Source organism: Melitaea cinxia, chromosome 18 (assembly GCF_905220565.1).
Source record: "Melitaea cinxia chromosome 18, ilMelCinx1.1, whole genome shotgun sequence".
Classification (NCBI taxonomy): domain Eukaryota; kingdom Metazoa; phylum Arthropoda; class Insecta; order Lepidoptera; family Nymphalidae; genus Melitaea; species Melitaea cinxia.
The window spans coordinates 11725985-11753656 of record NC_059411.1 but is presented as its reverse complement, the minus strand read 5'-3'; the positions used below and the strand labels follow the sequence as shown (position 1 = coordinate 11753656).

The 27672-nt window shown below is 36.9% G+C and overlaps 3 protein-coding genes across 3 annotated transcripts in view; 1 reads left to right on the top strand and 2 right to left on the bottom strand.

Moving 5' to 3' along the window:
• Positions 1–566: 566 nt before the first annotated feature.
• LOC123662042 (ribosomal RNA processing protein 36 homolog) lies at positions 567–2874 on the bottom strand. Its single transcript, XM_045596929.1, has 4 exons — positions 2654–2874; positions 2261–2496; positions 1040–1320; positions 567–753 (listed from the first exon to the last, which is right to left on the bottom strand). Exons 1-4 carry the CDS (start codon positions 2711–2713, stop codon positions 614–616), a joined length of 717 nt encoding a protein of 238 aa, XP_045452885.1. The 5' UTR covers positions 2714–2874; the 3' UTR covers positions 567–613.
• Positions 2875–14704: 11830 nt separating this feature from the next.
• Positions 14705–15524, top strand: LOC123662049 (DNA repair protein XRCC4-like). The gene has a single exon (XM_045596939.1). It carries the CDS (start codon positions 14770–14772, stop codon positions 15427–15429), a length of 660 nt encoding a protein of 219 aa, XP_045452895.1. The 5' UTR covers positions 14705–14769; the 3' UTR covers positions 15430–15524.
• Positions 15525–17465: 1941 nt separating this feature from the next.
• The window catches only part of LOC123662048 (bifunctional glutamate/proline--tRNA ligase), a 38180-nt gene continuing 27973 nt past the window's right edge, over positions 17466–27672 (bottom strand). The window contains exons 21-31 of the mRNA XM_045596938.1: positions 27314–27478; positions 26945–27053; positions 25248–25396; positions 24146–24346; positions 21461–21578; positions 21025–21164; positions 19973–20099; positions 19476–19717; positions 18698–18858; positions 18101–18244; positions 17466–17675 (exon numbers count right to left, since the gene is read on the bottom strand). Of these exons, the coding sequence (XP_045452894.1) occupies positions 17510–17675; positions 18101–18244; positions 18698–18858; positions 19476–19717; positions 19973–20099; positions 21025–21164; positions 21461–21578; positions 24146–24346; positions 25248–25396; positions 26945–27053; positions 27314–27478 (1722 nt within the window). The 3' untranslated portion in view covers positions 17466–17509. The remainder of the gene's footprint in view (positions 17676–18100; positions 18245–18697; positions 18859–19475; positions 19718–19972; positions 20100–21024; positions 21165–21460; positions 21579–24145; positions 24347–25247; positions 25397–26944; positions 27054–27313; positions 27479–27672) is intronic.

Genomic DNA, 27672 nt, shown 5'->3' with positions numbered 1-27672 from the left:
ATACCTACTTATTTACACGATACTGAAACAAACAAATGATTTTAAAATTTATGTATCTCGGTCTTTCTGTTTGTCCGGGCTACTCTTTGGAAAGGCTGAACCGATTTTTATGTATTTATTATTATTATAGATTTTTATTTTAAATTAGCTGTCCCCACGACTTTGTCCACGTTGAATTAAAAATATATATTGTTCAATTTGCAGAGGTACGAAATAAATAAATTTCTAAAATAAAAGTAGCCGAAGTACTTTAATGCTCGCACAAAAAGTCAAGTTGTGTCAAGTGTTGTCTTCAGTGTTGTTTCAGCTGTAAATAGAGTTAAATACCTTTACGCATCTATAGCTAATTTAAATGTTTGAAAACTATCAATCAAGTTTTTTTATCTCAGTGTTCAATTGTTACAAATGCGAAACGTTTTAAATATGAGTGGATGTTTATTACTTTTTCACAAAAACTTACTGATTAAACTGCCAGCTAGAGCTCCAGAATATCAACATAGGCTACTTTTTATTTCTACAATTTCACAGAATGGGAAACGACGCGAGTTACTAAATAAAATAACTTATTGATATAAATATTTTTTTAATTGCTATAACAACTATATTAATATTATCAATTTTCTGGTAGTTGATTTCTAAATGACCGTTTTTTAATCTTCTGTTGTCTACGTTTAAGATGCCTCTGAATGCGACCTGTGCCCTTCTTCTTCAATTCTTCATATTGCTTTACAAGCGATTCCACACGTAACTCAGCTATAACAAATTAATTTAAGTGAACATAACTTTCAAAAGTTTTTTCTTTAAAGTAAAAGTAACAGTGAACCAAACCTATTTTCTCTAAGGTTCATTTATTGATTAAAACAGTTGAATACATTTTATTGTTTTATTTTATGAATAAATAAGAATTTAAAAGACAAGCTTATACTTTTATACTTTTACTTATTATGTACTTATCTACAGTGTTATAAGATAGGCAAGCTTCAGGTTTTATTGAATCAATACATTAAAATAAAAAGTAGGTACAAAAAAAATGTCTTACATTTATTTTTGAAATGTGGGTGTCTCACGCTACTAAAATCTGCCTCGACTTCACTTTTCTGTTTTTCTAAAATTTCTCTTTCTTTCTTCTTCTTTTTGCTAGCTTTGTGTTGATCGTTCAATCTTTGTAACAGCCTTCTAAGACGTTGCTCCTTTTCAGGATCTGTAGTACTCTTTAATTCTGCTCTGATAGCTTTTATATCTTGCATTCGTAATTTAGAGAGGAAACCATAGTTTTCAGAAAATTCTTTCTGATCAAATGTACCACATAATGGGTCGAATCTGAAATATAAATATAAACAAAGGTTTTGATCTTAATACTAAAAATTATATTTATAGAAAACTAGCTGACCCAACAGACGTTGTTCTGTCTTAACTATGAATATTGAATCCGAATTGGTATCTATATATATAAAATGAATGTGTCTGTATGTCCTTTATAGAATCATAATCATTATAGCATTTAATCATGTCACTATTTTCAGCAAAGTGTTGTGCATATATGAGCCCATAAAGGTTTCTGAGTTGGTACGGCCAAAAAAATTTTTTTCTTTCATAAGAACCTTCTCCTGAATATAACAAACAACAAAAAAGAATTAGGAAAATCGGTCTAGCCGGTCACACATGATGGCGTGACGAGGTCCAAGGGTAATAGAGATTAATTTTTATATACTATCTGACCCCGCAAACATTGTTTTACCATATATGTTATTACCCCCCTTAACCCCCCTCCCTTGTAACTTTGGGGTATGAAATATAGATGTTGGATTCTCAAACCTACAAGATATGCACATAACATTATGCACATATTAATGCTATCTGGTGGATGACAGTATTTAAAAGACAAAAGTTTCTGATATATTATTCTTTTTTACTTTTGAAATGTTTATGAGTTATTTCAATTCGCAAAAGTTAAACTAAGAGTAAGTTTATTAATCGAAGTGAACTCGAATTCCGCCAACCCTCTTTGGAGCAGTGTGGTAGGTTAAGCTCTGATCCTTCTCCTACATGAAGAAAGAGGACTATGCTCAGCAGTGGGATATTACAGGCTAAAGTGAGAATCGAAGAAAAAACGAGCTCTATTACAGACAGATATATTATTATCCTTCTGTTAAAGTCTATTAGTAACATATGTGTTGGATAATCTTTACCCAAAATAGGTGAAACAGACAAATATAAACTAACACAAATATCAACTATAGGAAGATAAATATAAACTAACCTTGGATCCCGAATTTCACTTTTCTTTTTAGGGACAGCTGGTACCATAGGTACTGGTTTTTTAGAAGACATCTCTCTCGGTCTGTTTTTATTTTCTCTTTTAAAAACTTTTGGTACATTCCTAACTTCTTTTTTTTCGCCAAAAATAGCTTGCTTATACACTTTAGCCCCAACTCTCTCTTTCAGTTTTTGAAGATCTTCGAAAGATAATGTTGATAGTTCTTCTTTGATCGCAAACTAACAAATAAAATTTAATAACTAATGTTAATTTTATGTTTTAGTTTGATATGTGATAAAAAAGCAGATGTAAAATATTGCAAGTTAATTAAATAATTTAATAATCCATTTTATATACACCCATTTAAAAAACCTAAAGTAAAAATTGATAACTCACGCGTTCCTCATCTTGCTCTTGCTCTGAATCCGAACTATTATACTGTTCATCACTTTCCATTTTAATCAATTTAAAATTAGTAGAAACCTATCCTATATATTTACGTATTTAATTTCATAAGAAAAGAACACGATATTTCAAAAATATGTATATTTACATTGATATAACCTCTCACATTCAACTCATTCAACTGTTGATCTAAGTAACTTGACATTTGTTGCGAATCTGCGATTTACTGTTCATGAAACATAGACAAAGCGTGTTTATGGAAGGTATCGATTTTTCGTATTAATATTGTACGAATATTATCAAAGAAGTCGCAGAAACAGTGTAAAATTGTTACGATTTATATATAGACTCGAAGTTTGTAATTGAAATCAAAGTTTGGGAACTTTTGATATAATAGGATAGGCAGCACCAAAATATTATCGATAAAATCACTAAACCACAAGAATATAAGTTTCACACTAACACTTTGAGCTCTCCTTGCGACCCACTGACCGCAACGAAAACGATCTTAGTCAAATTTTACATTCGATGGCGTGCGAAAGTGTTTTGCCCATTTTGTTCATTTGAAAATGCCGAATTGTGTTTTACAAACGTGTTCAAATCACTCAAGAAACATAAGAAAACATAGTGGCGTGACATTTCATCGGTAAGGAAACAGAACTTGTCTCTAAAATCAATAAAATAGTAATTTTAATATTGGTTTGACAGGACCGAAATTTAATAAACAATTAACAGAGAAAATAAATAAATACCCTCGAAGTAGGAACTAGGTTTGTTTGAAGTTGGATTCTTGTTTGTTTTTAACCGACTTCCAAAAAAGGAGGAGGTTCTCAATTCTACTGTATTTTTTTTATGTATGTTACATCAGAAGTTTTGACTGGGTGGAGCGATTTCGACAATTTTTTTTTAATCGAAAGGTGGTGTGTGTGTCAATTGGTCCCATTTAAATTTATTTGAGATCTAACAACTACTTTTCGAGCTATATCTAATAATGCGTTTTTACTTGACACTTTTTTCGTCGACCTACGTTGTATGTATTGTACCACATAACTTTCTACTGGATGTACCGATTTTGATAATTCTTTTTTTGTTGGAAAGGGGATATCCCTAGTTTGGTACCATGATAAGGAAACCAGAATCTGATGATGGGATCCCAGAGAAATCGAGGGAACTTCTTGAAAATCCGCAATAACTTTTTACTGGGTGTACCGATTTTAATAATTTTTAATTTAATCGAAAGCTGATGTTTGTCATGTGGTCACATATAAATTTTATTGAGATCTGATAACTACTTTTTGAGTAATATTTGATAACGCGCAGTTACTTGACTATTTTTTCGTCGATCTACGTTGTACTACTCGTCAATGTAATTGAAGTCGGTTTTTTTTCGTTTGCGAGCAAACACAATTATTATGATTACAAATGCGATGGCTAATTTACATGCACGTCAAATTTGAAATGAGCAAATAAATTCTTCTAATTTATTTACCTCAAAATAAAAATTAATTTTCTTTTGACCTGATAAGTAATATCGTTTTTAATTCCATGTATTTTGTTCTATTTGTAATGCAAAGCAATACAATTAAGACTTTCTTATTACAAAAATGGCTGCTGTGTGGTTACGGCAGTAAATAATGTAGCCACCCCCTCTCTTCACGTAGATTTGTAAGAGGCGATTAAGGAATAACAGAGTTCCACTACCACCTTGGAGCTTAAAAAGCCGACAGATGTCGATATAACCACCCAACTACCGGCTTGATGATGGGCAGCAGCGTCTTCGGTGCGACAAAGCCAGCCCTGCGGTCACGAGTCCGCCTGCCTAGCATGGTGACTGTGGGCAACACATATGAGTTCACACCATATTTGGTGCGAAATTGGAGGCCTATGTCCAGCTGTGGACTGCGATAGGCTGAAGTGATGTGATCACATAAATATTTAAAAAATACATTTCATTTAATTATTCATAGTAAGACTAAGACAATTTTTTTCAGATTTCTTCGACCTGATCACGAATGCAGAGAAACATGGATCGAATTTGTCCAGAAAAATCGTAATGAAGACACGTGGCTGCCGAGTAATCACTCTTACATATGTTCAGAGCACTTCAGAGATTGCGACAAATATATTACAAAGGCAGGACGCATATACCTGAAAAAATTCGCAGTACCATATGACATAGTATATGACAAAGAGTCTTCATTAGAAGAAATAGCAGAACCCTTAGAACCAGTACCTAACACATTAAGTGATTTGGAATCAATTTTCGACTCTCCAAGTAAAACTGCGTTAAAAAAGAAATTATCGAAAGTAATTACAGCTAAAAATAAATTAGCTACAAAGTTTAAGAAAATACAACTCCAAAATAAATATTTAAAGAAAAAATGCGAATTTTACAAATCCGTGATCGAGAATTTAAACGAGAAATTCGTATTTATTACTTATACAGATAATGTGGTTAATCAATAAGCGAATTCTTTGGAGCTGTAAGAATCGTAGATGAAGAAAACAGGGTCTCGAAACGTTGATAGTAAAATTATATAGACTTTATATTGAAGTTAATTTTAAATATTTGGATAATTTTATCTTGCAAATCATAAATCGATGTAAATAGCCATGTTATAACTTTATAAAGTTACTATTGTTGTAGTTTGTAAGAAAAATCTATTTTTTTTTTTTTACTTTAACCAGACACAAAAGCTGAAAAAGTGTGTGTTTGCAATTCACACACGGAAAAAATAAAGCGACTGAATAGTCGTACGCCGTTGCGATTTGTTCTATGATTTCTATCGACGATGATCACGGTCTCGTGAAAAAGGTCGTAAGCGCCATACAAAACGCGGCGTTTACGCGTTTTGAGCAGTAGTGTGTTCTATCTCATTATATCTATTATATATTTATATCTTTCTTTCCTTATCGTGACACATTGTCGTTACATAGAGTTTCAAATCACAACGATTTTAAAGAAGTTTCTATTCAATAAAAGTTTTCTTGGTAAATTAGGTAGGTTACCTACTAAAATGTATCACAATAACAATGGGATTGTTCCAAAATTGCCATATAAAATTTTTTTAATAAACGTCAATTCAGCTTTTCTGTCCCTGTGTTCATAAAAATAACAAATAATGTACCTACAATTTATATATGTACATAGAAACTGAGCTAAGGACATATGTACCTACGATTACATCATATTGGAAACTATAATGTCTGTAAACTCAATAAATATAATTATGAGTACCTATATGTATTATTCAGTCATGTTTTCACTTTTGTACTCGCATGAGGTGTAGAGTTATAGAAATCATTACGCTTATATATCACCCATAGCATCGATAAATAGGCTACCATCGGTTTTTTTAACATTTCACTCCTTTTCTCTGGTAGTAGCTATTTATTAATTTTGAAAAACAATTTTTGACATGCGATCAAAATAATCTCTAAAAAAGGAAAAAAACTTTGTCTACATGTGTCATCAAGACGGGATGTCGTAATTAGCTTTCACTGTGTAAGTATGTATCTAAATTCGTTTATTCTTCCGTACCTATATCAAAATTTTTCAATAACAATATTTAAATAAAAAATGGAACTTGAGGAAGCAATAACGGTGACAAAATTAAATAGTAATATTGGACAAATTTACCTGCTAATCAGATGGCAATCAAGATCCTTTGAAATTTTTATTTACAACAATGACAGTGTTTGGAAAGGAAAATTTTCATCCCATCGACTTACAGGATTCAGCAAAAATTTGCTGATGCCTGAAAATGAATACATAGCTAGTGTGAAAAGATGTTTGTCGGAATATAGAGAAAATTATTTATATGAGTTAAAAAATGATTTCTTTTATTGGAAAAGGAAATTAGACAACGATTTTGTCATAATCGAAGGTTTTCTACCCGTAAATATAGAAACGTCTCCTAATATATATTTGTCTGATTTGATTGATATTTTAATAGCGTTAAATCGGCATCTAAGTAGCAAAGTAAACCATTTTAAAAATAAATACGAAAACATTCAAAACGAATATCAGAAATGCTTAAAGGATAGAGAAGAATTTTTAAATTTAAAAGTAGATATGGAAAAAACTTTAAGCAAAAAATTTTTTAATTTATTAAATTTGAAAAAAGGTGAAATTGTAATGTTGCATAATGCTGTTTAGCAAGTCCCAAGATGCTTTAATTAATTATAAGTGTCTAATATATTTCTTTGATATTTAATTGTTAAATGCGATCTCTTAAACTACCATTTTTGGTTTCATATTACATCAAAATAATTTTAGTTCCTTTGAAATATTTAATAAATGTATATTAGAAATATAAACAAAGATATGATCAATATTATTGGTTTTTTTTTATGAAATATAATAATTATTTCATAAAACTACTTATTTAAAGCAGATGATAAGAGGTAAGATTATAGTCCAGTCATTTGGATATAATTTTTGTATTTTTAGGCTTTATTTACTGAAAAATTCCTAGTGACCTGAATTTTTGTATACACCTTTATTACAGCGTTGTAATGAAGATGTGAAAAATCGACATTGATATCCGACTAAAAAAGTTATTAAGGTTAAAAGGGTTTCGCAAATATATCACTAAATATTTCTCGGATGTCACAGAGGTCATTATAAAAATTGTTTGTCGTAAATTATCTGTAAAAAATTCTTGGTGATTCCAAAAGGCGGGGACTGAGCAGTGCTGCCAACTCTATAAATTATTTTCTGCTAAATCTACGCTTAAAAAATGCCAAAACATGCTAAAATTATCGGAAAATGCCAAAAATTAATTCCAACATAGAAAGTTAGAGTATTTATTATTTATTCTTTACAATTGTAGAATAGAGCCACCTAAATAACTAAATTTGTGACACAAATAAATCTATGAAACCCTCGTCTGTATCCTCTTGAATAGATGCAGCCGGAATCTTACACATAAAATTGCGTTTAAGGTTGGAGTTGATAAACTGTTTCTGAGTTTACTTTTAACCAAGTTAACTTTGCTAAATACACGCTCTACGTCTGCATTTGGCTGTGGTAATGTTAATAACATTGTTGCAAATGCAGCCAGTTCCTTGAAGGGATTATTTCCAGCAGCATCTTTGTAATGCAGAGCGTTCACACATGAACATAGCAAGTGTGCTTTCAGCTTTTTGAATGCTGAGATTTTTTGTTATTTTCGGAAACTCTATTTTTTTATTTGACCTCTTAATGGTTCTGTAGCTTTGATGTGATATGATAAAAAATACCCCTTCACCCCTTCTCCCCCTAACCCCATAAATTAGTGACCGATTTAAAAATTTAACCACGATACCTCTGTAACAACGGGGTTTACACGAAAATAGTTGTCCGGGGGGGTGAAAAAAAAATGTCCTATTTATAATGATCGCTCTGCGCTACCGCGCCTCCGACTTTTAACGATGCGCACGAGTCATCTACAGCGGCACGCGCGAAAAAAGAGATAGCCACGTGCGAGAAAGGGACGCAAGGCTTAAATAATAAACATCTATGACTGGTCATAAAACTTCTTTACTATTGTTATACTTATTTTTTTATTGTTAATATTATATTTATTTAAATATTGCCATTTTTTATTCAATAAATATATTCGATCGACACCTTCTGATCAAGACTTTTATTTCGACACATCAATAGTCCCTAAAACTCTCTATGCTTGCGTTCAGAAATATCACTTATTCATCTTACCAGTCTCTATTGTTGCGGTCTTTAACATCTGAACGCTCGTATTTTTTAAATCTAGGATCTAAAATGGTCGCAGCAGCTAACAAATGAACTTGTTTAATATTTCAAAATCTTTTCTTAGCCGTCCATAATTAAAATTCTTGTTTTAGCACCAATATCAGTTGAAGTTTTCATAGTATTATATTTTTCAATCAGGTAAGATACGATTGGTATAATTTTACTGGCTGTATAGTCTTCTCCCGATATTTCTTTAGTTATCACTTTCAGTGGTCTCAATATATTTATAAGATCTCTTATAAATTCTAACTGCTGTGCAGTTAGCATTGTCGGCGCTTTAGGATAGTTGAGTAATATTCGCGCAATAATTTCCGATAACTCAAGAAATCCAACTGATAAAAAACAGAATTCCATCTGGTACATATAGACTGAATCAGCCCCAAAGGCTTTATTTTGTAATCCTGAGCTTTCCCTAAGGAGTCAGCAGCATTTGTATTATGCTTAAAATATTTAGTTATATATTTGACAGCTGTTAGTAAATTCTTTGCTTCTTCCAGTTCATCCTAATTGTCAAATAGTTTTGATGCTACTAAGTTTAATGTGTGGGCAAAACGTGGCATGTGTTTAATTTTGACATAAACATTTATGACAGCTTTAACGATATTTACACCCTTCTCTGTGATAAACGCTACCTTTTTGTTACTTGTAATGCCCCATTTTTTGTCATATCAATAATTGCTATTATTTATAATTGTGTGCTAAGTAGTCGGCATTATGTGGTTCTGTTAGAGCAGTTACACCAAAAATTATGCTCATTAATTTATTTTCATATACTAAGGGAAATCTTCTTCTTCTACTACTTCTTATACTTCTTCGTCTTCTTCTTTTTCTTCCTCTTTCTTCTTTCTTTTTCTATTTATACTATTAGTATAGTTTAGTATTACTAATTTTTTAAATACTACGTAAGTTTATGGTCCTGGTAATAAGTGGTAATCATAACCTATGAAAGCTTGAACATCAGGATTACAAGGGCGTTGCCGGCCTTACTCACCACAGGAACACATAAAAAACACTACTTGAGGCTAATTAATTTAATCTACAGATATAAAAAATTCTCGAACACAAACTCATCAAACGAAACAGTACCGAGGCCGGTTATACTCAAAGCATTCGAACATTTACAAGAATAAGAAATAATGATGCCAGTAAAAAACACCGACTCCATATACAATACAGATACAACAACTAATAAATAAAGGAATCAGTGAAAGGTTTCTGCCCACTGAAATCAATCATTAGTTCAATAATTATAAATATTAAGTTTTCTTTTTCTTCAAATATTCTCTTTTTAACCGACTTCCAAAAAAGGAGGAGGTTCTCAATTCAACTGTATTTTTTTTTAGGTATGTTACATCAGAACTTTTGACCAGGTGGACGAATTTCGACAATTTTTTTTAATCGAAAGGTGGTGTGTGTCAATTGGTCCCATTTCAAATTATTTGAGATCTAACAACTACTTTTCGAGTTATATCTAATAATGCGTTTTTACTTGACGCTTTTTTCGTCGACCTACGTTGTATTATACCGCATAACTTTCTACTGGATGTACCGATTTTGATAATTGTAGTCGATAAAAATCAAACCACAAATAATGTTTTTTTATAGTTTATAATGACAAAGAATAATAATGTTTCATTCGACAATCGACAGTTCCTTTCTTTTTTAAATCTAATTTTTTTTTAATATTCAAAATTGACAGTTCACAGATAACGAGCCGGTAACCTCCGTGGTCTCTGGCGAGCTTGCGGTGTCGCTCGTGTTGCCCGCGTTACAGCCTCCTCCTCCAAATCACGATTTCGCCCCAAAAGTGAGTTGGTGTAAGTGTGTCGAGGTGGAGTGAGTGTGGATGGGTGAGCGTCTACACGAGGTGTTACGGGGGGTGTCGGGTTGAACACGAAGTCGCCCACGTAATCGACGAGGCTGTACAGGAAGGTATTGCCCCGCCATGCCTATAAATGGAGTAAGGTCAGAGCCGTGGAAACGTCCTAAGGTTTGCCCCTGCATATCGCCTATTTCGTATGTGCATGGACTAACCACACGTTGTACCTTATATGGTCCATCGCGTAGAGGCATCAATTTTTTGTCTTGCCCTTCTGCACGTTACTATGGACATGCGTCGTTAGTAATACGAGGTCACCCTCTTGAAAGTCAGGCGCTGGTCGACGGGAGTTATTTGTTTTAGTTACAGCATTCAGGCGACGGTAATCGGCACAAAATCGGTAAGTACCATCTTTTTTAGGGACCAACAGTGCTGGTGCGGCCCATGCAGCTTTACACTCCTCTATGTTCTCGTCTTCTAACATCTTTTTCAGCTCCGCTTCCATAATTGTCTTCTTCGCTGGCGTAAGACGGTAAGGTGGTACGGCAATGGGTGCGTGATCGCCCGTATCTATCCGGTGTTTGGCAAATGAAGTAGCTTCTCCTCCTGGCCGAAAGGCATCTTCATGTCGCTGCAGCAGCTCTTCTGGACGTTGGCGTTGTTCGCAGGTAAGCATGGTTCCTTCGTCTTCCTTCAGTACAATCGAAGAAGCCTTATCAGAAGTTCTCGGTATCAGAACGCGATACGCGGCCTGTCAATGCTTCTAACAGGCAAGACCACAGTTTGGTGGCAGAGTGCTAAAATTGAAGTGAGCACCTGGCCCGATGCGCTCGATTGTCTGCGAAGCGCCTTCGGCGACCGCAAAACTCCTCACAAGATATACCTACAACTGTTTTCATTATGTCAAGGTAAAGAAAATACAGATCTTTTTGTCGCAAGAGCGAGAGCGCTGCTAGCCAGATTGCCCTATGGTGATGTCTCAGAGAAAGTACAACTAGATATGGTGTACGGACTACTAGACAGGCGAATAATGAAAAGAGTACGCCGTGAAGAGATCACCACCTTCAAGCAGTTACTTCAGCTGGCACGTAACATCGAGGAGGAGCTCGAGGAGCCTGAATCGCGGTCCGCAGTCGCAGCCAAGCCGACCGCAGGCCGCGCGACTACTGCCATTGTGACCCCGACACTACCTCCGCTGCGCCGAGCTAACGCCACGTCGAGCCTGAGGACGGCCACGCCGTCTACGTTGACTACTCGCCGCGCCAGCGCCGCTCCTGGGGACCCTGCTGTCGCGGAGCGCCAGCATACCGCTGTGCCGCCGCCACTGGATTCATCAACACCGCTGAATGTTACTAAAACACGCTTTTGTGTTTACTGTAAAATGCATGGACATACTCGTGAAAATTGTACTAACCAGCCTAATGAGAAGATTTTAAATGTGCCTCAAATAAGTTGCTATGGTTGTGGGGCGCAAGGAGTCGTCAGATCGCAGTGTACAACGTGCAAGAACAATCAGCTGACATTCTCCACAGGTGACACCGACTTCTTATATCCTTTTCAAGGTTCTTTTGATGGTAATGATTGTGTTTTCTCTTATCGTTCAAATCACGATATTACAGGTATGCAAACATTCACGCACACATACACTTGTCTTAATGACACTATTGACACTTGCAACAGAAAAACTCGAAACTCGCTTGTAACTGTGCCTCGTTTACACGAACTCGCCACAACTGACGAGGTAGTGCAGGGGCGTTTACAAGTTCCAGTAAATAATGTCGAGGAACGTTTAGCACTTTCCAGTGACATTAACATGTTTACTTACAGTCCGATAACCAGTGAGGAGTATAGTCACCTGTCATCCGTAGATGATTTTTCTAGTTCGATATACTGTGATGCCTACTACGACGCAACGGTAGATAGTGATTACCGCTGTTCCGACTTGGAGTATTTTAATTATGACGACTCGTCTGATAAAGCAAACGCAACAATGGTTGACCCCAATTTTGACAGGGTAAATTCCACTATAATTGACCCCGATTTTGATGAGGTGGAGAGCACTATTCTTGCCCCACGTTGGGCGCCATTTTGTAGTCGATAAAAATCAAACCACAAATAATGTTTTTTTATAGTTTATAATGACAAAGAATAATAATGTTTCATTCGACAATCGACAGTTCCTTTCTTTTTTAAATCTATTTTTTTTTAATATTCAAAATTGACAGTTCACAGATAACGAGCCCGTAACCTCCGTGGTTTCTGGCGAGCTTGCGGTGTCGCTGGTGTTGCCCGCGTTACATAATTCTTTTTTTGTTGGAAAGGAGATATCCCTAGATTAGTACCATGATACCATGAAATTATTGATGATTATTACATGAAATTATTGATTCATGATTAGTACCATGAAACCAGGATCTGATGATGGGATCCCAGAGAAATCGAGGGAAACTCTTGAAAATCCGCAATAACTTTTTACTGGGTGTATCGATTTTGATAATTCTTTTTTTGTTGGAAAGAAGATATCCCTAGTTTAGTACCATGATAAGGAAACCGGGATCTGATGATGGGATCCCAGAGAAATCGAGGGAACTTCTTGAAAATCCGCAATAACTTTTTACTGGGTGTACCGATTTTAATAATTTTTAATTTAATCGAAAGCTGATGTTTGTCATGTGGTCACATATAAATTTTATTGAGATCTGATAACTACTTTTTGAGTAATATTTGATAACGCGCAGTTACTTGACTATTTTTTCGTCGATCTACGTTGTACTACTCGTCAATGTAATTGAAGTCGGTTTTTTTTCGTTTGCGAGCAAACACAATTATTATGATTACAAATGCGATGGCTAATTTACATGCACATCAAATTTGAAGTACTAAGTACGTAGTTACTGACATTTTTTTCGTCGATCTACGTTGTATTACTTGTCGATATAATTGAAGTCGGTTTTTTTTTCGTTTGCGAGCAAACACAATTATTTATAAATACATATAAATAATACTTAAAAATAAATAAGTACAGTTATAATTAATGGCATTAACGACACCGTGCATGATCGATTGACCATTGACATACTTATTACAGATTATACAACTAATAATAAAAACTGTTCATATAAAATTATAGATCATTGTAGAATGCCAATGAAATATATGGCAACAAAAAGTAGCCGCTTTAAGAATTAATGTTTCTTCTTCGGAATCGGAATAGGAAGTGTTCCTACACGTCCTTTGAACAGCCCGGTCGGACGAAAACTGAAGGGCCGGAGTGACGCAAGTCAATGGGCAAATATTTCAACTGACGCGAAAAACTGATCAGTTTAACTGACGCCAAAAACTGATCAGTTAAACTGATCGTCAATGGCCACCTTAATTGTACTACACGTTATAAATAATTTTATGGTTTTTAACAAAACAGAAAAAAAATAGAATGTCGATATTCAAGTATGAAAAATCGATTCACTGAATCGATTCAGTACAAAATATCGATTTAAAAACTCTATTTATTTGGTTCGAGTTCGAGGAATCTTTTCTTCGATTAATCGATTTCAGATGCCATGCCTAGACCAAGACCTCTTTGGCCTAGTAAGTATTACTATGTTCTGTGCCTGAGATATTTTACTCTTTGGCCTGAGACGTCACCGTCAGACTAGGGATGGGCAAATGAAAAAAATATATCGATATGTATCGTATCGATATTTTTAAAAAATATCGATATATACTGAATAAAAAATATCGATATTTCGATATATCGATATTTTTACTAAAAATTGAAAATTAATATATATTTGGCAAGTATATTAATGTTATTACATATTATTACTATGAAGACTTAAGTATTATGATAACAATGAAGAATATATATACTATTGTATATATGAATTACATATTATTACTGGCTGCTGTGCCCGCGACTTCGTCTGCGTGGAATTTAACAAAAAAGTTATTGTTCAGTTCGCAGTTATAAAAAAAATCTAAAATAAAAGTAGCCTAAGTTACACCTTATTACACCAGCTATCTGCTAGTAAAAGTCTCGTCAAAATCGGTCCAGATTAATGAACATGTACGCACACGTTACACCATAGATTAGCATTAGATTCACACTTTGGTCTTTGATCACACTCAAATTAATTCTAAAGAAACTACCCATAGACATGTTTTTTGGTTGCGTTCACAAACTACAGAGGGATATAGACAGCACTAATACCAAAATTCGCAAACTCTCGCGCGCTCTGTCTTATATTCATTTACAGATAAAACGGACCACATGTTGCAATAAAAGTAGAATACATAATTCATTTAAAATATAATATGGTTTAAAAAAAATATCGACTTCGATATTCAAAAATAAATATCGATTATCGATATTTTGAAATTAAAAATATCGCCGATATTTATCGATATTTTTTTTACAAAAATATCGATATTTCGATATATCGATATTTGGTGCCCTTCCCTACGTCAGACGAGGTATTAGTAAATAAATCACAGAAACAAATCGTAGAATTTTTTGTTCTATAAAATATTTAAATGTATGCTATATGTACGAATATGAATTGCAATTCAGCACCAGAAACTTTTGTAACAAAATTTAATGTCAATGAAACTTACTTATACGCAAAAGTGCAATGGACCAAGAATGAAACTGATTTATTTTGTATTCAAATTTTCAATAATGACCACAGCTGGTATGGTAGTTTTTCTTACGAACAAGCAAAGTCGTTCGAAGAACGTCTTGACGAAAATAGAGTCATATATTCAGAAAATATAAAAAATGCTTTAAAAAGAAATAGTGATATGTTTTTATACGACTTTAAGCAATTGGAAGAAAATCCGCACGAAGCACAATTTTTTTGGAAAAAAAAATTTGCGGACTCCTCTGCTGTTTTACTTCACGGCTTCGTAACTGTCAAATGCGATGTATGTACCGTATCAAAAGATACCATCATAGATTATTTATTAAATGAAAATGAAACTCTTCAAAAGGCAATTGGAAACTTACAAAGCAAAAATGACACGCTAAATAGCGAACTAGATGAATGTAAGAGTGAATTTGAAAAATTAATTGATATTAAGGACAATTTAGAAACAAGTTTGTATGGAAAATTTGTTCAACTTTTAAATTCTAAGAAAAGAAGAATAAAATTACTCGAGGAACACATAGATACTATGGAAAGTGAAAATTCATAATTTAATACATTTTAGGTGTTTACACAGTCTGTTTATAAATGTTATTAATATTAATACTAAAACAAATTAAATTTCGTTGAATTAAGTTTTCCCAATTGCTTATTCACTTGAACCAAAGCATCATGTCCTCTGTAAATGTGTATAGGAATATAATATTAATATTATGTAAAAATTATTGTGTATAGATGCATAATAAAAATTAACATTTTAGCATTATAAATGCAAAAATATATATACACTGTTTATAAAGTACTAGCTTGTGCCCATGACTTCATCCACGGGCACAACGAATCTAACAAAAAAATTATTGTTCAGTGCGCAGAGTTATAAAATAAATAAATAAATTCCTAAAATAAAAGTAGCCTAAGTTAGTCGTTACTATATCAGCTATGTGCCAGTGAAAGTCCCGTCAAAATCGGTTCAGACGTTTCAGACGTTACCCGGAACAAACAGACAGACAAAAATTTAATTAAAATAATTTTGGTATTTGTACCGAAATGACTAAAAAAACACCAATTTTATTTATTAGTGTATACATACTATTGTGAATTATTATCTATTTTAAGACAAGTCTATTTATGCATTATTATTTTAAGACTGTTTACATATAATAAAAATAATATAAACATTTTTTTTGCAATTTCACTACAATAAAGGCCTAATTTTATTTAGGAAGTTAAGCAAGTTACATAAATTGGTGTCTGCCAATAGTTCACTTTAATAATAAACTAGGGTTAAATGTTGACATAAAAAATTTATTTACTTCTTAAAAAGGGCAATAAATAATCTAAATTAGGAATTATAATAAGAAGCTACTGTTATCATATTAAATAGCAGGCGAAGATGCTAAATGGATGAATTTTTTTTTTTTGATGAAATAACTAAGTCACCAGCCACCAGTTTAATTGTACATCATTATCAAGAAAAAAAATTCTCCTTTAGAATTATTACGTAAGCTTGTTAATAACTTTCGTAAGTTAGAGACTCAGATTATATATATAGAATTATATTAAATATTTATAAACATAATAGGTCGGGGAAAAAGACTTCGTATATACTAGGAAAAAGGTTGCAATAAAATCTTTTTGGTTGTATTGGTTGTAACTGGCTGGTTTTGAGACCATGAAAAGATGACATTTTAAAAGTAAAAATTAAATAATACTTTCCCGCCATTTTTCATTTTTTTTACTGGCCGCCAAAATGGATGAACTCAACGTAGGAACTCTGTACATTTTAATATTTTGTGACATTTGGACCTAACGCAGTGTCAGTAAGAGTAGCACAAAATTCCAAAAATTGATTTTTATACATTTGTCACCTACAATAATTATGTGCGAAAGAGATCGTAGTCAGAGGTAGGTCAAGGTGCACAGATAATCGCGAAACCCGGGTTGACACGCAATAAGGCGAGGTTGAGTGTATAGTGGGATTGAAACTTTTACGCGATTTAATATTAAAAAGTATTTAATATTTTTATAAATAGTTAACACGTTGGATGCCATGACGGACACCATATGTCCGACAGCATACTTTCGCCTGGGGCCACACCAATAAATCGAGAATCGTCAAAATATTGTTAAGGTGTTTTTCTGCAAATATTGTCAGCGAAAACCTCAAAAATAATGGGCGACTGACGGAAACAGTGATTTACCCATTATTTTCCAAGATCTCAAGTGGCAGACACCAGCTATAACATTTTTGGAAACAACTTGTTAAAAAGCCTATAAATTCAAAGTGTTTTCGATTTTTTTTGTGCTATGTGGCCTTATTGCTGCACTGTGAGGCCGCGCGGGTCACTTGCCTTAGTAAAAACAGTCGAAACACTGTCCGTCAGCTCCCTAGAGGCTTCTGAAATGATCGAGGGCATGCGGACACATGGTGTCCGACGCGGCCTCTTGGACCCAATATAATGGCAGTCACATGGTGTCCGTCGCGGCCCACTGAACTAAACATGGTTTTTGGTCTGGCGTTCAACGTTTTAAGCTACGCAGATGAATATGACAGCTTCATTTTTAGCTTTAAATAAAAAAAAAGTATTATTTAAGTATATAATTTATTTCACTTACAAAAAACTTTATTTTTAATAACTTCTGCCAAACAATGTAATAAACTTAGGTTTGTTCATGCAAGCTGGATGGATGCAGCGGTCATCTGCCGTCAGTTGACGAGGAGGCTCGAAGGGAATGCAAAGGGACTTAGCTCCCATTGCAGGCCCTTTCACTTCTGTTGTCTGGTCATCTTCAGTTCTAAATAAAATAAAAAAAATATTTACATTTACATAGACACAAACATCAAAATCACAGTAAGTTTATATGTATGTTTGTTTATATGTTTATATAATTTAACAATATAAAATGTTGTTTAAAGATGATTTATATTCAGCTGGCTGCGGATAAACCTATTGTACGTATGATGCAATTCAACAGATAAAAATTTATATACTTTTCTCTTCACAATCAAAATCTCTTTTTTTTTCTTTTTTAACTGAGTTCTACTTTATGAGTTGAAGTAAAATATACTTTCCAAACAGGTTGTGTTTTTGTTCTGATAAATAATATTAGTGAATTATGTGCAAGATGAACTTCATTGGCAGCTGTTGAAACTGTTATTTAACCGTTTACCGTTTCTATTAAAATAATTCTGATAACATATTTTTATACTAATAACATACCTGGCACTATCATTCTTAATGTTATCTTCACACGGTGTTTCACCACAAAATGGTGTGAGCAGAATGTGCTTCCGATCCAAGGCATTTGTGAAATCTTCCCATTTAGTTACGAATGACAACCTTTCGTCGCGTTCCTTCGTTGCTCTGACAAAAAGTAGCTATTAAGTAACTTCAAAGCAGTCAGTTTGTCACCATTGAAGTAAAATACATTTGTATCTGCATGAAAAACTACAGATTTTTTTCAGCATTTTGAGACTTATGTAAATATAATCAAAAACTCGTTTTAATAAACTTTGTTCCAATAAATAGACATATGAAAAAAATCGAAAAGGACAATCATCCAGACTAGAAGCATTTCTATAAAAGTACAGATACTCGCCATCATTGTGATGAGATTCTCCATTAGATCTAATTGATTATGAATGATGCACAGTTAGATATGATAGAGCGTATGGGTTTATGAGGATATTCTGGCTTGCTAGACTGACATACAATCCTGGCCTGGCCAAGAATCCCCCATACCCGTTGTATCAAGGTTTGATATTATATAAAACTCCATTACTCATATAAAAAAAAGTGTAATAGAATATCACATACTTGGCTAGCATCTCATCATGCGTTATTTCTAGCAGTTCTAGCAACTTCTTGGGAGCCTCAGCTCGTGGGATGGAGAGCTTATCGGAAGCCACTCGACGCACTGCTACCACTGTGCCCTTTGACATGTCCTTAGGGCCCAACTCCACGCGGATAGGTACACCCTGAAAATTAAAAAATACATTATTTTTTAACCGACTTCAAAAAAGGAGGAGGTTACTCTTTTGATAATTATTTTTTTGTTGGAAAGGAGATATCCCTAGTTTGGTACCATGATAACCATGATGATGGGATCCCAGAGAAATAGAGGGAAACTCTCGAAAATCCGTATAACTTTTTACTGGGTGTACCGAGTTTAATGATTTTTAATTTAATCGAAAGCCGGTGTTTATCATGTAGTCACATTTCAATTTCATCGAGATCTGATTACAATTTTTGGAGTAATCGTTGATAATGCGTATTTACTTGACTAATTTTTCGTCTACCTACGTTGTATTACTTGTCGATATAATTGAAGTCGTTTCTTCTTCGTACACATACGTCATTTGGTCTTATGATAAGTAACTTAACGCTTGTGTTATAGGTAACAAGCGATTGATATAGCTATAAATGTAGAGCTAAGACATCTGTAAGATATATCTGCTTTTTGCATTTGAGTTACTTTGTATAGTATTGAAAAACACACTACAGTTGACGTCTAATCCACAGGTACGAAAAGAGATTTGAAGTTTAGAATAATTATAAAATACTATTTACTAATAGGAGTACAAATCACAATTACCTTAAGTTCCCAATGGTTGAACTTCCATCCCGGCGAGTAGTTATCTCTGTAATCACCCTCTGCCCTAATTCCAACCGCTATCAATTCCTCGACCAACTGTTTGCAAGAGTCTATCAAAGCCTTGCGTTCTTCGGCAGTACTAGATGCCGTGATACCACAAGGAACTACGATTGCTTGTATTTCTGCCACACGAGGGGGCAGCACTAGGCCTCTATCATCACCGTGTACGAGGACCATTACACCTAGTTTAAGAAAAATTCTAAATTATCACACGAGCAATTTAGTAAATTTTTGTCCGAATTATTAGAGCCATAGATAGTAAAATTTAATTTTTACGGTCAACACCAAAGAATGTCAACGAATCCAATTAATAGGAATTTAGAGCCGTCATTCGTCTCTTTTGTGTGTCTCTAGTGCCACAACAGATAGGCAAATAGTTTTACTTTCAGTTAAATGGTTATGCAAAGTTATTCATATAATTTACATATTAAACTAACCGATAGTCCTGGTTGTGAGTCCCCAAGAATTCTGGAAAACATATTTCTTCTCCTGCGTTTCGGGATCGTCGTAAACAATCTCGAACATCTTTGAGAAGTTCTGTCCAAGATGATGACTTGTTGCTCCCTGTGATCATTAAAATATATTAAACTGCTGACTAAAAGTTTGGACATATTATATGGTCTTCGAATGGGAGGGGGGCGCTAAAATGGTACTCACACACACTCACGCTCATGCACACGCACACACATACACGCACATACACACACACAAACGCGCACACACACAGACACAAATGCACACACACACACACAGTATTTATTTATTTATTAGGCGGGACTCGAACCCTCAACGCACGCTGCAGAAAGCAGGGCCATTACCACCTGCGCCAACGGGCTAGTCATCTTTCTTAGCACATATTTGTTTAAAAAAGCTAAAATAATAGATTCTAAGCTATCGCTAATCTATGCCCTGCACTATGTTCTTAGTTTTCTAAAACGGCAACAATTACCGTATGCCCCCGGTGTTAATATAGCACTAACTATGAGACGGACTTTTTGTAAGTTAGTCACCTTATACACACCTACCACATAAAATAATGTTCTATATTCATACTTATTTGTATTACAATATTATATTATTTACGACGCCGCATTGGCGCTACGGTCACAGCCATGGATTCTACCTGTTGCGCTGGCGGTTGCGGGTTCGATCGCCGCACATGACAAACATTTGTATTGGCCATACAGGTGTTTGCCGTGGTCTGGGTCTTGTGCAGTGCTTGTGGGTCTCCCCACCGTGGCTCAGAGAGCACGTTAAGCCGTAGGTCCCGGTTGTTATCATGTATACTTGTTAGCGATCGTTACTCATAGTAGGGAGTATATCCGCCAACCCGCATTGAAGCAGCGTGGTGGATTAAGCTCTGATCCTTCTCCTACATTGGGAAAGAGGCCTATGCCCAGTAGTGGGATATTACAGGCTAAAGCGTATTATGGTATTTACAACCAACCACCTTATGGCAAAATAAATGATTTTCATTTCATTTTATTACCTGTATTCCTCTGCCACTAGCGGGTATATAAGCCTCCACAGTAGTGGTGTAGTCGCCTCCAGCGAACTTCTCTTTCTCAGTTTTACGTCCTTTGATCACAGGAATCGCGAGTAATTCTTCGTAGACACGCGCGTAAAGATCTGTATTAAAAATAAATAAAATTAATAAGTATAAGCTGATGATTTCCATTCAAGTCCTTCGGAGCCAGATTCTTATATGTACGGTTTAAGTACTTCTCTAGACGAGCCGCTCGAAATTTTGAGCAGGATATATCCTGCTGTGTCCTTACCTCAATAAAGTTAATATTCATGGTTACTGTTCCAGTCCTATCAGCCAAAGCGTGATGGACAGAGAAATATTTAATCTTAGATTAGCGCATTCAAAGAGTCTTGCACTCTACGATATTAATAAACATAATATATAAATAACAATGTACCAAGTATCTGAAGAACCTCCTCGGCGGCCTCGTCCTGGTCACGGAAGGCCGTGTGGCCCTCCTGCCACAGGAACTCGCGCGTGCGCAGGAACGGCTGCGGCTGTTTAAACTCCCACCTCTGCAGACAGTTATTGTATACATTAAGTCTTTTGGTATTATTGTTTTTAATGATATGATCGGTACGCATGTTCTTGAGTAAAGGAGTGTCACGATAGACTGTTTTTTCATTTCTGACAAAAGTTTTTGGTGTCTCTAGTGTGGAATTCTTACACCAGGTACTCTACTGGAACTAACATATCCTATGCTTTAATTGTAATATTGCAAACTATGTGGCCTGCATTTGTTAGCACTTCACACGTAGGCGTGTTTTTTTTAATTATTTTTATATAAACAACAACCACGGGCGCATATCATTTTTACTACATAAAATATTTGTTACTATACGGCGTGCGTTTTTCTTTTAAAATAGATTAACTTCAGACCACCAGTTCTAAAACTGTCTGTGCTAGGTTGGTCCGACACTGCCTGCTTTTCGTTGTTATAACGATAGTAAATATGCAATAGCGAGTGTATTAGAGCGTGCGAGAGGGACGGTGCGGGTGCGAGCGAGAGAGACAGAGAGCGAGCAGACGCACCACGACGTTGTTCCACTGGTTGAGCTTGTAGGGCAGGTCGCGGTGGCTCTGGATCCAGCGCGCGTAGGCGGGGTACATGACGGTCTCGGAGGTGGGGCGCACGGCGATGTGCTCGGCCAGCTCGGACGAGCCCGAGTGTGTGTTAGAGCGTGCGAGAGGGACGGTGCGGGTGCGAGCGAGAGAGACAGAGAGCGAGCAGACGCACCACGACGTTGTTCCACTGGTTGAGCTTGTAGGGCAGGTCGCGGTGGCTCTGGATCCAGCGCGCGTAGGCGGGGTACATGACGGTCTCGGAGGTGGGGCGCACGGCGATGTGCTCGGCCAGCTCGGACGAGCCCAAGTGTGTGTTAGAGCGTGCGAGAGGGACGGTGCGGGTGCGAGCGAGAGAGACAGAGAGCGAGCAGACGCACCACGACGTTGTTCCACTGGTTGAGCTTGTAGGGCAGGTCGCGGTGGCTCTGGATCCAGCGCGCGTAGGCGGGGTACATGACGGTCTCGGAGGTGGGGCGCACGGCGATGTGCTCGGCCAGCTCGGACGAGCCCGAGTGTGTGTTAGAGCGTGCGAGAGGGACGGTGCGGGTGCGAGCGAGAGAGACAGAGAGCGAGCAGACGCACCACGACGTTGTTCCACTGGTTGAGCTTGTAGGGCAGGTCGCGGTGGCTCTGGATCCAGCGCGCGTAGGCGGGGTACATGACGGTCTCGGAGGTGGGGCGCACGGCGATGTGCTCGGCCAGCTCGGACGAGCCCGAGTGTGTGTTAGAGCGTGCGAGAGGGACGGTGCGGGTGCGAGCGAGAGAGACAGAGAGCGAGCAGACGCACCACGACGTTGTTCCACTGGTTGAGCTTGTAGGGCAGGTCGCGGTGGCTCTGGATCCAGCGCGCGTAGGCGGGGTACATGACGGTCTCGGAGGTGGGGCGCACGGCGATGTGCTCGGCCAGCTCGGACGAGCCCGAGTGTGTGTTAGAGCGTGCGAGAGGGACGGTGCGGGTGCGAGCGAGAGAGACAGAGAGCGAGCAGACGCACCACGACGTTGTTCCACTGGTTGAGCTTGTAGGGCAGGTCGCGGTGGCTCTGGATCCAGCGCGCGTAGGCGGGGTACATGACGGTCTCGGAGGTGGGGCGCACGGCGATGTGCTCGGCCAGCTCGGACGAGCCCGAGTGTGTGTTAGAGCGTGCGAGAGGGACGGTGCGGGTGCGAGCGAGAGAGACAGAGAGCGAGCAGACGCACCACGACGTTGTTCCACTGGTTGAGCTTGTAGGGCAGGTCGCGGTGGCTCTGGATCCAGCGCGCGTAGGCGGGGTACATGACGGTCTCGGAGGTGGGGCGCACGGCGATGTGCTCGGCCAGCTCGGACGAGCCCGAGTGTGTGTTAGAGCGTGCGAGAGGGACGGTGCGGGTGCGAGCGAGAGAGACAGAGAGCGAGCAGACGCACCACGACGTTGTTCCACTGGTTGAGCTTGTAGGGCAGGTCGCGGTGGCTCTGGATCCAGCGCGCGTAGGCGGGGTACATGACGGTCTCGGAGGTGGGGCGCACGGCGATGTGCTCGGCCAGCTCGGACGAGCCCGAGTGTGTGTTAGAGCGTGCGAGAGGGACGGTGCGGGTGCGAGCGAGAGAGACAGAGAGCGAGCAGACGCACCACGACGTTGTTCCACTGGTTGAGCTTGTAGGGCAGGTCGCGGTGGCTCTGGATCCAGCGCGCGTAGGCGGGGTACATGACGGTCTCGGAGGTGGGGCGCACGGCGATGTGCTCGGCCAGCTCGGACGAGCCCGAGTGTGTGTTAGAGCGTGCGAGAGGGACGGTGCGGGTGCGAGCGAGAGAGACAGAGAGCGAGCAGACGCACCACGACGTTGTTCCACTGGTTGAGCTTGTAGGGCAGGTCGCGGTGGCTCTGGATCCAGCGCGCGTAGGCGGGGTACATGACGGTCTCGGAGGTGGGGCGCACGGCGATGTGCTCGGCCAGCTCGGACGAGCCCGAGTGTGTGTTAGAGCGTGCGAGAGGGACGGTGCGGGTGCGAGCGAGAGAGACAGAGAGCGAGCAGACGCACCACGACGTTGTTCCACTGGTTGAGCTTGTAGGGCAGGTCGCGGTGGCTCTGGATCCAGCGCGCGTAGGCGGGGTACATGACGGTCTCGGAGGTGGGGCGCACGGCGATGTGCTCGGCCAGCTCGGACGAGCCCGAGTGCGTCACCCACGCCACCTCGGGCGCGAAGTCCGCTATGTGCGCCTTCTCGCGCTCCAGGGCCGCCTGGGCAGACGTGGCGTCGGTTAGTAAGGTACCTGTTACTAGTTATTTGTTGCTTTATAAAGCTAAAGTAAACAAAAGTGTAGTAGTCATGAAACTAAAATGCGCTACGAAGTCGAAATTAATAATTTACTTTATATATAATAATAAATATTTATTGTCGGGTACTGCTACCCCTGCCTGCAGGGCTATTCTGTAAATATCCATTTCGATATCGAGCTCCACCTGAGTGACAGCGCTCACTTCGAAAGCGAACCCACTTGACCTTGGTTTGGAATTCTGTAAACATTCGGTACGCACAAGTGAAGTGAACTGAGTTGTCGAGTCGAAGAGCGGCAATCTAGAGCTGTGTATGTTTTATCGATATTCTTTTCTTATAGCTTTATTTTAGAATATGCGCATGAAGTCGAGTGTCGAATCAAGTGCCGAATTGTGATGAATGAAGCGGTAAATCCCCTTACAGAATACCGAATTCATATTATTAATGACAACGTTCTCACGCAACAGGGTTCGACTCGTCGCCGCACTCACAAGTGTGTCGCTACGGGACTGTCGAGTTTTAATGAATACCAATTTGATATCTCACCGCGGATTCCGCTGTCGAGACACGAAAATGTTCTTACAGAATAGCACAACTGACTATACTTTGATGTAGACATGATAATACTAAATTCGTATTGAAGTATTTTACGACATTGAAAATACTATATATATATATATACTATATTCACTATAAAATTTTGAATTATAGATTAGCATGTTTTGTTTAAATAAAATAAACTTATAAAATACGATAAAATACCAAAACATAAATATTGCTTTCATAAAAAAAGTAATATTAATTATGCAGTCAGCATAATCGCGATAGATAACTATTAAGTTATGCATAACAAAATAAACTCACTTTAGAAACAAATATCGGGAAATACCCATCTTTCACTCCCAACTTCCTGAAGTTAGTGCTGAGGAAATTCTTGATAGCATCCCAGATGCTGTACGACCACGGCCTTAGAATGTAGCAACCGGATATGTCGTAGTAGTCAATCATTTCGGCTGTCAAGAAAAATACACTGTTAAAACAACATTAGAAACAATAACGATTCTTTCTAAGAAATCTACCGAATTTATTAAAATAAAAACTATTCTATTCACTATTTTTCGTTTTTGTAAAACGATTAAGTTTTAAATAGTTCAAATACGTATCCTTGACTTAAATGCTTAAAAAATCACTATCACTAGATAAAATGTAGGTCAAAAAGATCTCACTAGAAGACTTAGTTAGCAGATTATATTTATTTTGGGTTTTCTTGTAATTTTTTAAGAGCCATTTCACAATTTTACGCTCTGCAAGTTTAGGTAAATTTGGTCGCATCGCGCGAGTCGTACGAGCCGCGCGATCTTTGTGCTAGTAAGTATAGTGTGACAACCAAAAGACCATCTTGGACATTTTCTAATGTATAATAAAAATTAATAACTATGGTATAAAATGTTTTTTACATAATTAATTTGTTAAAAATTTCAAGTATGTTATATAACAACAGTCAATAAATTTAAAATAAAAATAAAAAATCAATTTTATGAAACAATTTTTTTTTAAATTGATTTAGTTTTTCAGTTTACGAATGAATCTAATATTTACGATATGAATAAAATAGCATTTTATGACATCGACACCGACAAACATATTAATTAACAAATAACAAGACAAACAGATAGAAATGCCTATTTGTATTGATAATGTGAGAAAAGAAAATTAAATTATACATTTGTTTACAGAAATTATCATTATATTATTTTACAGTCATTTTCGTAATATGTTTATTTTATTATGAAAGTATCAAATGCGTTTTATCCGCTATAACAACAGGCGCTTGGCGCGTGTGAGCGAAAGAGACGGCTGCGCAGAATTTGGCGTGGACCTTAACTCTAAGAGCGCTAGCGCTCGACTGATTTACTGGGCTTGATGCGTGGTAATATATACTATCTTTTTATTATTTAATATAAAATGTATTAAAAATTATTACATCTTTTAATTATTTTTTTTGTATTCCTTAATGATGTAAGTTTACTTTGATGAAGATAGTTCGTTAAAATTTCTTAGTTTTCTAAGAAAAATATCGCTTTTAAAATTATACTTATTTGGAAAATATTCGTAACTTTAATTTTTTTTTATCGATTAATAGAGATACAAATGGAATAAAACTCTGTTCTATTATTCAATAAAATTATATTCCACATATTACGTATTTTTTTAAAATGGTTTCAACGTAGAGGTTATTGAAAAGTAGGACTTCAAAGTATACATTACGACCGTTTAACCAGGGAGGAGGCTGATGAAAAGGTTAATAATTTTATACACATAATATAAATCAAAATTCTGATCTGACTATCGACTACAACAAAGGTTGCTCTATTATATTTCAAGAATATAAATTACATTATTGCATCCAACACTGAGATTAACGACGTCAAAATATTACAATTTCGCGGATTGTTACCGATTTTTGTGAAATGGCTCTTAAATAAGTATTACCAAAATTTTTGCAAAATCATTAAAAGATGGTTAATCTAATATAATTAGAAATAAAACATTTCCCTTACATTTGGTGATGACCTGTGAGTACCACTCCGGTAGGTCAGTTTCCTTGCTAGCTTCAAGTCCTAGCCGAGTGACCTTCTTGACACCGGACGAAGACTCTTCCTTAGCTGGCTTTGGTGACTATTAAAAAAAAAAACAAAGTTCTTTTAAACTGACGCAGCATTAATATTTAGCATTAAGACTCCAAACCTTATCACTTACGTAAGTTTATATTATGAAAATTAAAAATTTGTTTGTCTTAACCTCTTATCTCGAAACCAAAAAAAAATTTGTAATTTATATCGAGCTATAACACACGAAGTTATTAATTTGCATACAAAAAGCAGGGGCGCATTTAGCGAGAGGATATACTCCACCAAACATTATCTCACCGGTTCCTTAGGCTCCTTAGACTTCTCCTTTTTAACTTCCTTCGATTTCTCCTTCTTCTCCTTCTTGTCTCGCACCTGCGCGGGAGCAGCGTACGCGCTTCCCGTCACCGCTTGATACTTGGCCTTTAGTTCTAGAAGCTTCTTTACTTCTGCGTCTATTGTTGCCTGTTTAATGATTTATTATTAATATAATTGTACACGACTAATAAAGTAACATTCTTAAATTCTTTAATATCATTTATGGTAAATGATGTCAAGTCAATATCAAAGTCTTTGTGTAACTTTTTGCAGTTTGATGGGACACAGGTTTTTTTTTTATGTCACTAGGTCGGCAAACAAGCGTACGGCTCATCTGATGG